Source organism: Leucopleurus acutus, assembly GCF_964270905.1.
Source record: "Leucopleurus acutus genome assembly, chromosome: 6".
NCBI lineage: Eukaryota > Metazoa > Chordata > Mammalia > Artiodactyla > Delphinidae > Leucopleurus > Leucopleurus acutus.
In genome coordinates, this window is record NC_139149.1 from 24,033,702 (window position 1) to 24,050,834 (window position 17,133).

General features: G+C 48.3%; 1 protein-coding gene and 1 pseudogene across 2 annotated transcripts in view; one reads left to right on the top strand and one right to left on the bottom strand.

Annotated features, from left to right (window-relative positions):
- Positions 1–17,133, top strand: part of MGAT5 (alpha-1,6-mannosylglycoprotein 6-beta-N-acetylglucosaminyltransferase) — a gene marked incomplete at its 3' end in the record, with an annotated part of 361,158 nt that overhangs the window by 130,204 nt on the left and 213,821 nt on the right. Inside the window, exon 3 of the mRNA XM_082840634.1 lies at positions 7,864–8,243. Within this exon, the coding sequence (XP_082696760.1) occupies positions 8,003–8,243 (241 nt within the window). The 5' untranslated portion in view covers positions 7,864–8,002. The remainder of the gene's footprint in view (positions 1–7,863; positions 8,244–17,133) is intronic.
- LOC309962698 (histone H3.3-like) lies at positions 1,710–2,070 on the bottom strand (annotated as a pseudogene). Its single transcript has one exon. The product of its transcript is annotated as a histone H3.3-like (transcript).

Consider the following 17,133-nt stretch of genomic DNA (forward strand, 5'->3'; position numbering starts at 1 on the left):
AGTTGCTCTTAATGTACATTTGTACTGAGGCTGGAAAGAGAAGTAGTAGGAAATTGTTTCAGAGTTGAGTCATTAGCATTCTCTAAAGACTTTTATTGCTACTTATAATTAGGAGTGATCAGACACATGTCTTTGAAACTTAGTTTAGGACTGACTCTCATCTAGCATTTAATCGGGGTCTCATAGTGTTTGCTGTTGTGCAGTTTTACATGAGTAGATATGTGGACCTGAATTTTATAAAAAAATTAGCAAACAAGACCACTGCCAAGCATTAATTTTCCTGAGCAAATTAGTGTAGGATTTCAAAGTTCAAACTCCACATACAGAGGTATGTGGAAGTTTTGTTGAAAATCTCTATAGTATAAGACTTTTTCTAACCAGTTGTTTTAAGAGAAGATACTTTAAACAACGGAGTTGTTTAGAGATATTTTAACAACGGGAGAAGATACTTTAAACAACGGGAGTTCATTCAGTTACCCCTCATCACCCTTCTGATCTTTTCCTGTCACCATCTAGGATACCCGGTGATGAAACCAACAGCCTCCCCCAGAGTTCCCCTCAACTTGTTTCCCCTCTCATCCCTTGTCTTGGACATCATTTTGGTCCCACAGTCACTGCCCCTTCTAGAATTATCTTCTGAAGCTGTTTTTCCTTTTTTTCCCCCCCATTAGTACCCATCTACCACCATATCCCCTTTAGTTTAACCCCATCTAGTCAAGGGCATAATGATCCTTCACTGCTATGCGACAGGTCTTAGGGTTAAAAACTCCCAAAAGGTGAGGTCAGCTTACAGTCCCAGAGTGCCTGGCTTCTTTGTGCTTCACACCAGGAGGTGGCCCTGGAGGTCACTGCTCATTTGTGTTTCATCATCTCATCCCCGTCATCCTGTTATTTCATCTGGCAAACACATAATGACCATCCCTGGTGTGCAAGGCAGTCCCATTCCTGGCACTTCCTGTCTTTAGAGAGCTTACGGAGAAATGAAAGAAAAGATCATCCGACAGAGCAGTAGGTAAGCTCTTTAGAAAGAGCACGTACTGCTGGGAGTGCTCCAAGGAGGATGCGCCCTCCTCAGTCCAGGGAGCCAGGGGAGGTTTTAGGCAGGATGTGGGGTTCAGTTGTGAGACAGGGGCGGGGTTTCCAAGGCAACGTGGATGAACACAGCAGACTCAGGATTTCTTTCTTTTTTATAGTTTAACGTATATTAATAGCAAACTTACAGGAACAGCACGGAAGACAGACAACATTAAAAATATGTACCTGCATGTAGGACACCTCAGTTAGAAAAGTATAGTGAGTGGATGGAATCCACTGTATGATAAAAACGCTACAAACACCATTTAGTTTCAGTCAATGAGAAATTTACCTGTTTTTAAAAAAATCCAAATGCTGGCACTGTCCAGAAAAATTTAACAGGTTTATTTATAATTGTTACAAGGTTGAACTGCTGAAACTTGTTCGCGGAAACATTTTGACTTGCATTAATGCTTCATGTCCCCGCATTGATATTAAAAATTCACACACACATGAAAATGGGAAAACTGCCGGTACCTGATTTCTGTCGCCCCCCGTTTTTCCACTTACAGTCATGTACTTAGGTACCTTTTGACCCCATGGGGAAAAAATATCTAACGTTCAGAACTACCAATAGCAGGAAGAAGAGAATATATTTTTTTAAAGAATGAAATGTTTCCCGTCAGAGTGGATTCTTAAGCACGTTCTCCATGTATGCGGCGCGCTAGCTGGATGTCTTTTGGCGTAATTGTCGCACATTTGGCATGGATAGCTCCTAGGTTGGTGTCTTCAAAAAGGCCAGCCAGAGAGGCCTCGCCTGCCTCTTGCAAAGCACCAAGAGCTGTGCTCTGGAAGCGCAGATCTGCTTTGAAGTCCTGAGCAACTTCCCGTGCCAGACGCTGGAAGGGGAGTTTGCGATCAGCAGGGCCTGTAATGGTGAGGTTTCTTCACCCCTCCAGTAGAGGGCGCACTCTTGCGAGCAGCTTTCGTACCCAGTTGCTTCCTCGGTGTTTTACCACCGGTGGATTTGCGGGCAGTCGGCTCTGTACGAGCCATGATGTACAGAGACCTCCTCCCTTACCATCTTCCCCGTCGGCTGGAGCGGCGCTGGCGTTGGAGAGCGACCACCGCATGGCGGCGGCTGCGAACACAATTAGGATTTCTTGAATGTTGCTGCCGAGGGTGAGGCGAGAGGGAGGCCCTGACAGCCACCATCTAAAGACAGGTGGGAAGATGGCGGTGGTCCGTAGTAGGACAGCAGAGGTGTGTGAATGACAGTTCAAGCAGTGCTACCCATGGGAATGTGGGACCGGCAAGCTGTGTCGAGACTGTCCTGTGGGCAGTGAGGAAAAGATCACATCTCTCTGGTTGGGGCTGACATCGCTCCTGAAGGGATGGGCATTTCCAGCCTCATCCATCCTCTGACGACACAGGTCCTGATGTCAGAAGTGGTCCTCCAAGGATGGTGGATGGGCCCCTGAAGGAACTTCTTCACGGCTTCATCAGTCTGGCTTTGACCCCATTGGCATGGGGCTGTTTTTGAGAGCGTCCTCAAGTGTTGTGAGAAATTGGCATCCGGCAGGCAAAGCAGGTCTTGCCTCAGAGGGTGGCCCGAGAGGTTGACCCAGAGCTGGGAAGGACAGCTGTGTCTTGTAAACGGGGTGGCACATTTCTCTGTACTTTCCTTCTGGTGCTGGGCCTGTGGTCAGCCCTTAGTAAGGGCACAACCTTACCTTGGCCGTGCTGTGGGCAGTGGGGGAAGGGTGGCTCCTTGCTGGGGCCACAGCGCGCCCCCGAGGCTTATCTGCCTGTCTTCAAATTCAGCTTCTACCCCAACTTTGGAGGTGGGCTTGTTTGCTTGCTTTTATTTTCGTAACAGCTTTATTGAGATATGTTTCACGTATCATCCAATTCTCCCATTTAAAGTATATAATTCAGTGTTGGTTTGTTTTTTTTTTTTTTAGAATATCCACGGAATTGTGCGTCCGTCACCACAGTCCATTTTAGAACATTTTCATTACTACCCAGAATAAACCTGGCTAGGCCTTAGTTGTCACCTCCCAGATCCCCCATCCTCTCAAGCCCTAAGAAACTACTCTTGTAAGTTCTACTTCTAGAGATGTGCCTATTCGAGACATTTCATATCAATGGAATCATACAATATGTTGTGTTTTGTGACTGCCTTTTTGCCTTTTTTCACTTAGCATGGTGTTTCCAGGGATCGTCCATGGTGTAACATGTATCAGTGCTTCATTTCTTTTTATTGACGAAAAGAACTCCGTTGTATGGGTTTGCCCCATTTTGGTCATCCACTTGTCAGTGGATGACCATTTGGGTTGTTTCATTTTTTGTCTATTATGAATAATGTTGCTGTGAACGTTGTATAAGTTTTTGTGTGGACACATGCTTTTATTTCTTTCGGGAGAATTCCTAGGAGTGGAGCTAGCTGGGTCTTATGATAACTGTCTGTTTAATCATTTGAGGAAGCGCCAGACGGTTGTCCACACCGGCTGCACCATTGTACAGTCCCACTCACAGGATATATAGGGTTCTCATTTCTCTGCCTCCTCACCAACACTTGCTCTTATCTGTCTTGTTTGACTATAGTCATCCTAATGGATGGGAATTGGTATTTCATTGTGCTTCTGATTTGGGTTTCCCTAATGGCTAATGATGTTGAGTGTCTTTTCATATACTTTTATTTTTGAAATTAAGATGCATTTCCTTGCCACAGATCTTTTTTGTTGTTGTTGTTGTTTTTGTTTGCTGTACGCGGGCCTCTCACTGTTGTGGCCTCTCCTGTTGCGGAGCACAGGCTCCGGACGCGCAGGCTCGGTGGCCATGGCTCACGGGCCCAGCCGCTCCTCGGCATGTTGGGATCTTCCCAGACCGGGGCACGAACCCGCGTCCCCTGCATCGTCCTTGCCACAGATCTTTGATCACACATTTCGTTGAGGAGTGAATGGGAAGGGAGGAAGTGCACACTGCTCACAAGTACAAGAATAGAGGAGATGCATATTAGGGTGATTAGCGTCCGTGATGAATCTAGAAGCGTAACATATTAGGAACAGACTTGGTACAAACTTCTTTCTGGAGGAGGATAGATGAAGCCATGGCCCTGGGCTGTCGCTACTCTGGCTGGCAACAAGACCTTTTGAGATACACTGTGTCGCCCTCTTTGTGCCTTACTGAATCCAGTTTGGGAGAGGACCCAGCTGTTTGCTAGGAGATCAGGAGGCAGGCAGATTTTGAGCCCGACTGACAGCATTTTGATGACTGTTGTTCTGTGGCCTGTTGATTAATATCGTAGCCATGACTGATAATTATCATGAAGTCCTCTCATGGCACCAACACCCTCTGGTTTGGATCGCTGTCCTATTATTGTCCTGTTACTGTTGCAGTTAGGGATGTCTCCCTAATGATGATTTTGAAAAGTCTCTTTAAATTCTTTCTTTCTAGTAGGAATTGTAGAGATGGATTCCAATTTAATTCTGTGTGTGTGTGCTGATATAGATGCTGTTATTTCAAACTCTGGATTTCATCGGAGAAAGGAATATTTCTGGCAGTTCTGTAGTCACTTAAAATCTGGGCCCTCAATAGTCAGAACTGTGCTCTGAACTTAGAGATTTTCACTCCTAATTTTTATGTCTCTGAGCTGCAAAAATTTAACCACGACTGGGTTTCTGGACCATCCTTTTGCCCCTCAAATGCACCACCTGGGTGGTCCTGACTGTCCCCAAGGTCAAGGCAGAGAAGCACGCCACCTTGTACTGGGTCCTTGCTTAGTTCTTTTTTTTTTTTTGGTACGCGGGCCTCTCACTGTTGTGGCCTCTCCCGTTGCGGAGCATAGGCTCCGGACGTGCAGGCTCAGCGGCCATGGCTCACGGGCCCAGCTGCTCCGCGGCATGTGGGATCTTCCCAGACCGGGGCACGAACCCGTGTCCCCTGCATGGGCAGGCGGACCCTCAACCACCGCGCCACCAGGGAAGCCCCTTGCTCGGTTCTTGAGCCTGCTCTTTCCTTTGCTTAAACTTTGCAGCCTTGAGGAGCTTCTTCAGGGGGGTTCATCGAGGAAGCGGAGCAGGGCTTCCTATCTGAAAGCTGACAGGTAATTCCTGTCTGCACGTGCGGCTGTCTCCTAAAATAGCAAAAGAAAATTACCAGAGACTGTCTTTCTTGGTACAGCACCTCGTTTACTTGCTCTGGGAAAATCCCTTCAGCCCTGGGGTGACATCGGGTAACTGGCGTGGGTTATCGAAAAGGAAGTGCAGACATTTCCTGGGGAACTAAGCACCAGTTAGAAGGGTGGATTCTAAAGCATCAGCCACTTGAGGGTGGGAGCCCTGTCTCGTTCCCAGTTCAGTCCCCAGGGCCTGATGACAACAAGTGGGTCCTTGCTAAGTGTATCCTTGTAGAAGGAGTGGATGGCAGGTGCCTTTCATCTGGCCCACGTTAGAGGGGCTGAATGGAGTGCCACAGTGCCTGGGTGACAAGCTCATTCAGTCAACAGGTATTCTATTTGTGCCCCTTGGGTCACTCTCTGTCTCTGAAAACATAAGCGGGGGAGTCTCTTAAAGGATGTCATGGATCCTACACAGAAACTGGTAAAAAAAAAAAAAAAAGCAAGGTAGACAGACAAGTGTTTTACAACTTCAGACTGGGGAGGAGCATCACAGTGGAGAGCGATGGACCAGAGGAACTTATGTGATAAAGGGGGTCCCAGAGGGAGCTCCCGCCGCATTGATTGCCATGCGGTGGTGTGGCATCGTGACGGCATCCGTCTGCCTGCATCCAGGCCTCTCAAACTGGAGTGGTCATCAAAATCACCTGGACGGGCTTCCCTGGTGGTGCAGTGGTTAAGAATCCGCCTGCCAGTGCAGGGGACACGGGTTCGAGCCCCGGTCCGGGAAGATCCCACATGCTGTAGAGCAACTAAGCCCGTGCGCCACAACTACTGAGCCTGTGCCCTAGAGCCCGCGAGCCACAACTACTGAGCCCGTGAGCCACAACTACTGAAGCCCGTTGCGCCTAGAGCCCGTGCTCCGCAACAAGAGAAGCCACCGCAATGAGGAGCCCGCGCACCGCAACGAAGAGCAGCCCCCACTCGCCACAACTAGAGAAAGCCCGCGCGCAGCAACGAAGACCCAACGCAGCCAAAAAAAACAACAACAAAAAATCGCCTGGATGGCTGATTGAAACATAGGATGCTGGACACCCCTCCCTGCCAGCGTTGCTGATTCAGTTGGTCTGGGGTGGGGCCTGAGGACTGGCATCTCTCACAGATGCTCCTGCTGTTGCTGAGTTAGGGACCACACTTTGAGAACCACTGACCTAGAATTCAGCAGTTGGTAAACTTTTTCTGTTAAGGGCCAAGAGTGAATGTTCTAGGCTTTTGAGCTACATAAGATTTCAGTCACATAGTCTCTGTTGCTTTTCACAGCCCTTTAGGCATGTACAGACCATTCTTGGTCATAAAGAAACTGGGGAGGAAGGATGGCCTTGGAAGGCAGGGTGTGGTTTACTGACTCCTGGGCTGGCTTATCCCTAGATTATCCCTCCTCTGCCACATAGCTGGCTGACCTTTGCCAAGTTAATCTCCCTGTGTCACTGTTTTTTCATCTATAAAACAGACATGATAACATTAATAGTTCTTACCATATAGGACTCTTTCAAGAATTCAATGAACTAAGGCACAAACAGCATCTATCACAGTGCCTGGGACATAACTAGAATTTATTTATCATTTACTATCAGTAGAGGTACTACCAGGTACTGATGACTCTGTTGATAGGCGAGGAAAAGAGTGAGAGAGGAAGACCGACACAGATCCGCTGCATCGCAGACGCTGAAAGCTAACTGTCCCAGGATCCCGTTGTCATTTCTTCTTAGGCTGCTTAGGAAGAAGAATCCTTTGATCTGAAACATAGGTACACTCTGAATACATCCTGGGTTAGTCCCTCGCAGGAGGTCATGCTCAGCCTTTGCTTAAAACGCGGTGCCATTTGTTGTCCGACCTGTGCTGGTACCAGGTAGGATCTGGCTGCATTCGTATTGAAACGATGGCTTTTAACCTCGCATTTTGTCCCATGGTGTGAGTGAAAATGAGAACCACAAAAAAGCAGGCCATCATGTGCCCCGCATTTCCTGTGCTCAAGTGTGCAAGTGAGGAGTGTGGTGCAGCTGTCACTCGTGGCAGCTAGCACGGAAAGACGGCTGGGTACCCCTGGCCCAGCCTCTCTGTGCTGGTGCCTAGGGCGAGGCCACCTGGTGGCCCCGAGGCATTCAGCTCAGCTGTGGACACTGCTACTGAAAGCTGGCCGTGCTTAAGTAATACGGGGGGCCCTCTCCCCTTTCCTCGTCTGATTACCCGCCAGGGGCGTCCACTTTCTGGCTCGCCTCTCCAGCTGCGGGCTCTTGTCCTTGCTAGAGCACATAATGATGACTTTGTAAGTTCAAGTTTCAGAGGCACAGAAGTGCTGGGTGGTGATGAGACTCCACCCTCCACTTGGGTTTTTGCTGACATTCAGTGAAATATCCTTCCATCTCCTCCCCACCTTGCAGAACAAGCTTCCTGTTTTGAACTTGGTCCAGACTGGAACAGCCCTGCTACACCTGTGAACACGTGCAGACACACATTTCCCTCCTCCGTATTTGTACAGCTTTTCACCACCCAGCCAGATTTCCCCTCTCCATTTACAGATCCCGAATCATAACATAGGATAGGGAACTGGCAGATTAAGAAAAAAGGAAGTTCACATTTTAGAGCTATTTGGATGAAAACAAGGCTCTGGTTTATTTCACTGTGTTTTGCCACAAGACTCTGCTAACTTTCCCCCTTCTTCACGGCAGGATGGAAACGAGGAAAGGAAATCGGCTGACGCAGGAGCCCGAGTGAGACGGAGAAACCCACAAGCCCAGCCTACACCATGAACTTGTGTCTCCTTTCCACACTGTAAGAGCCCGGGGCAGGTGAAGTTGCCAGAGAGCAATGGCTCTCTTTACTCCGTGGAAGCTGTCCTCTCAGAAGCTGGGCTTTTTCCTCGTGACTTTTGGCTTTATTTGGGGTATGATGCTCTTGCATTTTACCATCCAGCAGAGAACTCAGCCCGAGAGCAGCTCCATGCTTCGGGAACAGATCCTGGACCTCAGCAAGAGGTACATCAAGGCGCTGGCAGAAGAAAACAGAAATGTGGTGGATGGGCCCTACGCGGGGGTCATGACAGCTTACGGTAAGCACCACACTGCCGGGGCTCCTCCGTCGAGTGTGGCTTTGCCTCCAAGGGACCCCAGAGGCTCTCAGACTTGGTCACGGATTGAGTATATCCCTCGCCGCTACCTTCATGGCGATAAACTGCCCACAGAGGGACACTTTTAGAAAGTTAAAGCTACGCCCTTTGGGAGATTTTGACCTCTTGTGCACGCTGACACTTAGCGCCAGGAGCCGTGGGGCTTCCTAGTTGGCGCTCTGTTGGTTGTATTTGCAGCTGCCTCCTCGTCCCTGGACACATTGCTGGACTGCATGATCTCATCTGGGGGGATGATCAGGGAATGTAGAAAAATCTTCTCATTATCGTTCCCTAAACAAACCTTAATTAGGACTGGTGGGCGTGAGGTAAGGAGGGTGGGGAAGAATGTCCTACGGACGCCAAGAAACTCAGAGCCGAACGTGTGCCTCCCCCTGGCCAGTGTGCAGGGACATCGGGGCTTACGTGCTGACTGATAGTTTTAACGTTTGGCTTCCTTAGAGTTTACCGCTGTTGTGTCTTGCTCTGGTCTCTGGTTGCCCTCGCTTTGAAAGAAAGCTTTCTGTACTCGTTGCTTTTTTTGTCAGGTGCTTGAAATCCGTTTTGAAATGACGTTGAGTGAAAAAAAATACACATATGGAGTATTACTTATTTTTCTTTCAGCAAAAGTTAGGCTTAATATAGAAAAGTTGGAAGCTGTAGACAAGCAAAAAAAAATCAAGAAGAAAAAGGAAAATCACATATGAATCTACTACTGTAGAAAGTAATCACAATTAACATTTCAGTGTATATCTTTCTGAAATATGTGTATACACACTATATATATATATATATACATAAACATATGTATATATATGTTTGTGTAAATAAAATATTTACAGAAACATACACACACAAATACAAAACGAAAGTTGCAAATGAAATTTAGATCAGATTGTATTTTGGAGAATCCAAGTCCCAGCCCTCCTGTGGTCACCGAGTATTGGAGTGAACTTAATCCACAGAAGATGACCTTGGTTACTGTGCAGTGACAGTTCTGGTCATTGAAGGGAGACTTCAGTGGCCTCACGGTTTGAGATCTGAGGTATACTATAAATCAGATAGAAGAGTGGGGTTGGGCAAGGTGGGAAAGTTCGATGTTCTACTTTGTGACCCATTCAAGGTCTTTGAAGTATGTAGAGGTCTAATAAAATGTGTAGCCACAGGTTGAAGCTTGAGTTTAAACATAGGAAATCATGCTCAATGTTACATATACATTTTTTCTTTTCTAAAGGATCCAGGAAACTCGGTTATTTTAAAATTTTATATATATATATATATATATATATATATATATATATATATAAAATTAGTTAATTTAATTTTATAAATATATAGATATAAAAATTATATACATATATATATTTTTTGGTAAGGAGGAAATGGTTGCTTTTAACATACAATGTGGACATTCTTTTTCAGTGCCTACTATTTGAATGATCACACAGTCTGCTTTTAATCTATTCCTTCAAGATTTGTAGGCACTGGTTTTTAATATGTCTAAATAAAATGTCACCTTTTTCAATCTAAAGGATCAAAAAATGAGACTTCTTTGAGAGCTGACCTTGAAAAACAGCTAGGTAGTTTTTCAGAGGGTACGTTTTAAATTACTCATTGACTTTGATCTTCTGTAATAATTCCCAAATGTTATAGGTAAACCGTCAGAAAAAGAGAAAGCAAACTATCATCGTTGGTGTTACCAGTGGGTTACAAGTAAATGTCACAAGTAAAACCGATGCTGTTTTTCAGTTTCTGGTTCAGTGCATTCCACGTTAACATTTGGAGGGAAAGAGGTCTAGTCCTGTAGTAACTTCCTCCTTCTGTTTATCTCGGTCTCTCTCAAACCTTTACCGTGGGAAGTAAGAAGCCACATGAATGGTAAATTTATAGACTTTATTTTTTCTAGTTGTTTCGACCAGTTTTATTTCTTGTGTACTGCTAAGCATCTCATAGGGTAGGTTTCCTCCACACTCTTAAAGAGCAGTGATCTCGTGTTAGCTTTCCAGCCTGACCCAGAGTAGTCTGTTAGAATATGAAGCACTGTATATTCTTGTAATCAAAGGACTTTGGAGCTCAAAGAAACTACAGAAATTTATTTCAACTTCCTCTGTTTACAGACGAACCTTAGCAAAATAATAATTCTCCTCAAAAACAACAAAGAAACAACCAAACGGCCCCATCGGCACCTCTAACGTATTTTTCTCTTTCATGTCATCAACTCGACCTGCCAATCAAAGTGGTCTTTGGAGCTGAGTTTCGGGAATTTAATTGGACTGTGCAGTAGTGCTTGAGGTTTGGGGATCATCATGTGATGAAGTCGTACCCAGACATAGGTTTTCATCTCAGCACTATAGATGTTTGGAGCCAGATAATTCTGTGAGTGGGGGACTGTCTGTACCTTGTAGGATGGTATCTCTACCCACTAGATGCCAGTAGCATCAAAAATGTCTCCAGGCTTGGGGGGCAAAATTTCCCTCCTCCCCACCTTGGAGAACTACTGCACGAAGACTGGAAACAGCAAACCCCATCTAACAGCATCTCCTTACGGAGCAGATAACTGGATTTTATTGTTTAAAATTTGCCAGGCTAGTTCTCCCTGGTTCTCAGCTCTTGGTATCAGCAACTGGGATTGAGCCAGATGGTAGAGTCCAGAGCCAGTCCTGGAAAGCTGGAGAGCCATTCTGATGATGTGTGCTTCCCCTGGAATCCATCACTAGCAGTTGTGGGCGTGTCAATTGCCAGGCAGCTCTGGTGGTGATGTCATGTGTCAGGTGGAAGTATGGAGACTGCCGGATGTACAGTGGTTTAGCTGGGCTGGTGGAGTGGGGATGAGGATGCGTGAGCCATTGGTGTGCAGCCTCTTTTTCTGCCACAGATGCAGCCCATGTACAGAGCACTGCCTGGATGTCTGCTCTGGACCAGTGAAGAGCTAACCCTCTGTGGCTGGGACCTGTGTCTGGTTTGAATGAATCCAGTTAATAGACCAAAAAAAAAAAACAAAAAACAAAAAAAAAACACCCTCTTCCTTCTCCCAACCCATATTGGTATAATCAGAGGCTCTTAATGTGCTACAAATTTGTCCTAAGTAGCTGTGGCAGGTGTTTGAAGAATCGTAGTAGCTGATTTTAGATTAAAATTCCTGACTTGAGATGCTAGGGCAGAAGTGTTAGCAAACCATGACCCGTGGGTCATATTTGGAGCTCTGCCTGTCTGTGTAAATAAAGTTTCCTTAAAACACAAACACTGCCATTTGTTTATAACAACTGTAATAACAGAGCGACGTGGCAGCACCAGTATTTATTTCACATAACATCTAAAGTGTGCTGACTCCATCTTTCAGTAGTCCCCATAGTTCCTTCTAAAACACTCGTGCGATCGTGTCCCTCCTTGACTCAACAATTTCCCAGGACTCCCATGGCCTTGGGCCGGATCCTCCTGTTTTCATATGGGTTTGGAACCCAGCACCCCGTGGTTTATGTGTTGTCTGTGGCTGCCTTTGTGCTGCAATCCCAGAGCTGAGTAGTTGCTGCAGAGAGTGCAAAGCCTACGATGTTTACTGTCTGGTCCTTTGCCAAAAATGTTTGTCAGTCTCTGACATGCAGTAGGTTGTTCGTTTGACTGGTCCTTAAACAACAGAAGAAGAACTTTCAAATGGTGTCCCCCCCCCCCCACCCCCACCCCCTCCATCCTCGTTCTGGTGATTTGAAGAGAGACTTCTGACTTTCTTTTGGGATATGGTCATTCACAAGTAGTGCCTGGAAGATATCCGGGGCAGCCTGTGTGAAACAGTCGCAGCATTCATTCCTGGGGTGTGGAGGGCGTTTCTGGGTGCTTCTCTATCACTGCGGGGAGGAGCATGGGGGCCAGAGCCGTCTGTCGCTCAGCCTCCGCGGCATCTCCCAGGCCCACGTGGCAGGGCCATGCCTGTCTGTGATTTCTCGGGAGTTGCGTCCCGAATGGTGTCACTCGCCCAGTCAATGCTGTGCTTGTTTCTGAGGTGAATTGGTCTCTGTCTCCAATGGCCTGACCCAAATTCTGATGCCCAGTGATCACCTCTTATCTAACAGGCCAGGCCTGGTCCACTTGTGTTCTCAAATTAGCAGGAATAGAAATCTAGGGTGATGAGAGACACCCCTCCCCCACCCAGGGGTACACCCGCACCTCATTAACCTTGACTTTTCTCACCTACTTGATTCTCTGGGCGCTGGGACGCTCTGCCCTGGACTGGTCACCAGCTCAGGCTGCAGTAGCTATGAGCCCTCGGCTTCTCTGCCAGCCCCCCACCAATATTCTGTTTCCCTGCTGCCTGGTTCCCCCTTGTCCTCCAGGTCTGTACACCTGCTCTGCCTTACCTCCTGTCTCCTGGTTCCCTGAACTCCTTGGGCCTAGACTGTCCCCGGGATTGGCTCTTATCCTTCCAGCCTGGCACTTAGGGGTGTGCCGTGGGCTCGTGTCTGTCAGTGCAGTCGATGCTTTGTGTGTACAGCTGGGAAAAGACTGACAGGGTCCCTGCTCTCACAGAGGCTGCACTCATTTGGGGGGAGAAATAATAAACAAGAGAATGACAGATAGCAGTAAATTCCAGGAAGAAAAATGACACAGGGAGATGGGATTTTTTAAAAAGTACTTGAGGAGCTACTTTGGAGGAGAAGGTCAAAGAAGGCCTCTCCCAGGAGGTGTCTTTTATTTTTTATTTATTTTATTTTGTTTATTTTTGGCTGCGTCGGATCTTCGTTGCTGCGCACGGGCTTTTCTCTAGTTGTGGCGAGCGGGGTCTGCTCTTCGTTGCGGTGCGCAGGCTTCTCATTGCAGTGGCTTCTCTTGTTGCGGAGCACGGGCTCTAGGCGTGTGGGCTCAGTAGTTGTGGTGCACGGGTTTAGCCGCTCCGCGACACGTGGGATCTTCCCGGACCGGGGCTCGAACTCCTGTCCCCTGCCTCGGCAGGTGGATTCTTCACCACTGCGCCATCAGGAAAGCCCAGGAGGTGTGTTTTAGCCCAAATGATGCTCAGGAGCTGGCGGGTGGGGTGGGAGGCGGGAGGTTGAGGTGAAGCAGGGTGTGTGCCAGGTCCTAAGGCCTCACGCACACTCCAAGAGCCGAGCAGAGGCTGCTGCGGCTAGAACAAGGTGAGCGCAGGGCAGTGTGGCCGGTGCTGATGTGGGAGAATCAGGAGGAAGGCATGGGTACCGAGGCCCTGAAGGCTGTGGTCTCAGTGTGATGGAAGCGGCGGAGGAGATGAAGAAGACGAATGCTCTTGCAAGGGAGCCTGGCCTGGCTTGCCCCTACCTGGCGCCGGCCGTGACCCTGACCTGTTGTCCACTGTCACCTCCACAGGGAGCTCAAGAGGAAGGATGTTCTTTCTGTTTCCTTAAGGACATAGGGGTGGAGAACCAGGGGGGAGTTTTTGGTTGCTGGCGAGGGGGTAGCAGCTTTGGGCTTCTGTGGCCCTTGTCGGCCTGGCGATGTCCATTGCCAAGACATAAATACCGCTTAGGGTTGGTTCAAAAGTCAGTGGGGGGGGGGCCCTCACTGTGATGCTGGTGTGGCTGCCTGAGGCTGCTCCAAAAATGTAGCCCCCATCCTGCGTTGCGGACCTAGGTAACGATCTGAGAGTCGGACAAGGGCTTGTCCGTGTGTTTCGTTCCACCTCTCCTATGAAAAAGAAGAAAACACTTACATTGGATAAGCCTGTGAAGGTTTATTGTTTAAATTTTTTCTTTTTGCCTCTGTTCCTCCAAATCTGATCAAGGGACTGTTTTTTGGAGGGCTGCGTGATGTGGAAAACCACCATCGCCTAACCCTTGAGGGAAAAACACTGTTCTTGGAGCGAAATGGGGGAGAAAAGAGCTGGGCCCTTTCTTTGGTGTGTCTCAGGAGGTTACTTGGTTACCGTACAGTGACGTGGCTGGTGTGATTCCGGAAAGGGCTCTCTGCTTTCAAAAGCTTGGACCTACAAACGGGCCTCTTTGGGGCTTGGGGCTTTTCCAGTAATCCTGTGGTAGAAGACCCCCGCCCAGCATCCCCATCAGAGCCAGGCCAAGTTCACGGGCACACCCAGCCCAGTCTGGATGTCTGAGGAGGACCTCGGGTGTGTTTGAGACGGGAGTGCAGTCGGAATCTGGGTCTCCGGGAAGAACTGGAGGCTCTTGCTTGTACTCCCTTTGTCCTCAAGCCCTTTCCTTGCACACCACACCACTGCTTCCGGTCCTGGCGGGAGGAGGGGATACAGGTGTAAAGGGATTTGCCTCAGCGTCCTGCCCTGAAGTAGGTCCCTCATCTTCCCTGCAGCGCCTTCCCTTCCCAGCGGTGTCCTGGTGCTCTTTCTGCCAGAACTGCTTGGGCAGAGCTCACGGCCACCCTGAAGAGCTGTCCACCCTTCTCATGCTGCCTGGCAGTGCAGCTGTCTTCTGGCACCAGCTTTTGGACAATGGACAACTTTCCTGCCTCTGAGCTCTGCATTTGCTGTTCCCTCCACCTGCATGCCCTTCCTCCAGAGAGATCCCTCCCTCCTCTCCTTCGGGTCCCTATCAGAAGTAGGACTGCACCCCTACTTCATTCTCATTCTTCATGACACTTAAACTACCTATCATGTTACTGTCTTTATCATCTCTCTCCCCTATTAGAATGGAAGCCCCCAGAGAGCAGGGAGTCCTGCCTCTCTTGTTCCCTGCTGTGCCCCAGGGCCTTAGCACGTGCCTGGCACATAGTAGGAACCATGAGTGAATAGCAGCAGTGTCCCCTCCACCCTGACTCTGTCTAGTACAGTTACAGCTGAGGCTAGTTTGAAAATCACAGTGGGAACTCCCTGGCGGTCCAGTGGTTAGGGCTCTGCGCTTCCACTGCAAGGGGCTCAGGTTCGATCCCTGCTTGGGGAACTAAGATCCTGCAAGCATCTTGCAGGGGTGCGGCCAAAAAAAAAAAAACAAAAAGAAAATCACGGTAACACAGTAATGTTTTTAGTGAGACAGGAAACAAGAAGAGATTCCCTATGGACTTGGTGTCCAGGTGGCTCCAAGTAGCTATTATGCACGATCCTGACGTGGGAACCGTTGTTTCTTCTGGAAAGCAGCTGAAGCGTGTTTAGTTGTGGCTTGTGGAAGGTCTCCTTACTAGATGTTGTGGCTTGTGGAAGGTCTCCTTACTAGATGTGTGACCTTGGGCAAGTCAGTGATGTTTTAAAAGACTGCCTCCTCTTTTGTCCAATAGAGGATATAATATCACTGACCTCATAGGCTTGTTGACCTCATAGGATTGCACGTGACCGAGCTTATCAAAGCACTTAGCTTAGTAACATGGCGTTCGTTATTATGAGTTATCGCTAACCCTGGCCTACACGGACCCGCAGTAGTTACCACCCAACCAGAATTGTCCATGTAGAGCTGACATTGTTTATTCATTTGAACACAGGGCTTCAGGAACCTGTTTATATAGCTGTTTTTAGGGTTTACGGGGGACGGGGCATGACGAGACAGGAGAAGAAATAAGCTGTGGACTGGAGGAGGGCAGGCTCGCCACGCACTGCTAATGAAACAAGATGCCCAAGGCTTGTGCACCAGAATCCCCTGTGCTGCTGTGCCAGCACCGATGCTGGGCTCCACCCCAGCCGGGCTTGAGACCTCCTGCTCTGAACTCCAGGGAAGTGCTGTTCGGCTCTTCCCTGGATCCCTTTCCAAAGGTGTGTTAGCTCCAGAGTGACCTTGGCATCATAGAAACGGGACACGCGATTGTCATTCTCCTCCCGTTCAAAAGATAAAGCTTGTCCTTTGTGGTGTGGGATAAGTGAGGCGTGGCTGAGCTCACTTCGTCTCTGAAGTGGGCACCGTTGGGGCACAGTTTCTGTTGTGGGTAGTGAGCAGGGAGGGCTGTGCTACGGCTGCCCTTTCCCGACAGGGAAGATGCCCTGGAGTCAGTGGGGACTACGGGTGTCAGTGGACTTGACCTTTCAGAGCCTGAGTCCTTTTCTACACAGAGGGCTAAGTCGGCTTGAGTCCTATTCCATGCACCTGGCGAAGTGTTAGGAAGATGGAGAGAGCAGCCCAAGAACTCCGTCTGGATGTTTACAGATTCCGTAAAGCAGTTCACTATCCTCCACAGGCCTAGATAGGATTCTTTCTCAGATTCTGCTGCCTAGAAGTTCCTTGAGATACTAGGGAGCCTTCCCCCAGCACAGGAATAGCATTTACTTCTAGGTACAAGTTCAAGTCAAAGCTTAATTCCGTACAGCTAACCCAGGAGAGCACGGCAGCCAGTGCCTCTGAGCTGCTCTTTCACTGGGTGATGATTGTTCCCTTTGTGACCTGGACGGCCTGTGACAGCTGCAGGGGGAAGGGCATATTTGTGAGTTTAGGGGCCGGTGAGTTGTCCACCGGGGGGGCTTGAAGAACCCAGCTGAGATGAGGCAGTGAGGGTCAGTGACTGAGATGCTTCTTGGGAGGGGGGAGGGGACATCAGGGTACCTGTGGCCAGTATCCTTGAGTTCCGAGGGTAGAATACACAGTACTGATTGCATTTTCAGGTAGCATTTCGTGCCTTTGTGATTGTCAGAATGATGTGAACGTTTATAGAAAATTCAGAGCTTCTGGAATACGAGGCTGTCGAAAACCTGGGACCCTCCAGGCACTTTTCCTGGGCTGGCTTCTTTTTTCTCCCCATGTGAAAGGAAAAAAAAAAAATTCATTTTCAATTCCAGCAGCTGTTTGAGTCACTGTTTCAAAGCTGTTCAACACACGATAAAAGATATTGTCCGTAAAACGCGCAAGGACAGAGATGATCCCAAGTCCAGCTTTGCATTCTTACAAATAAAGAGATAAAACACTCTTTACCCCCAAACCAGGTA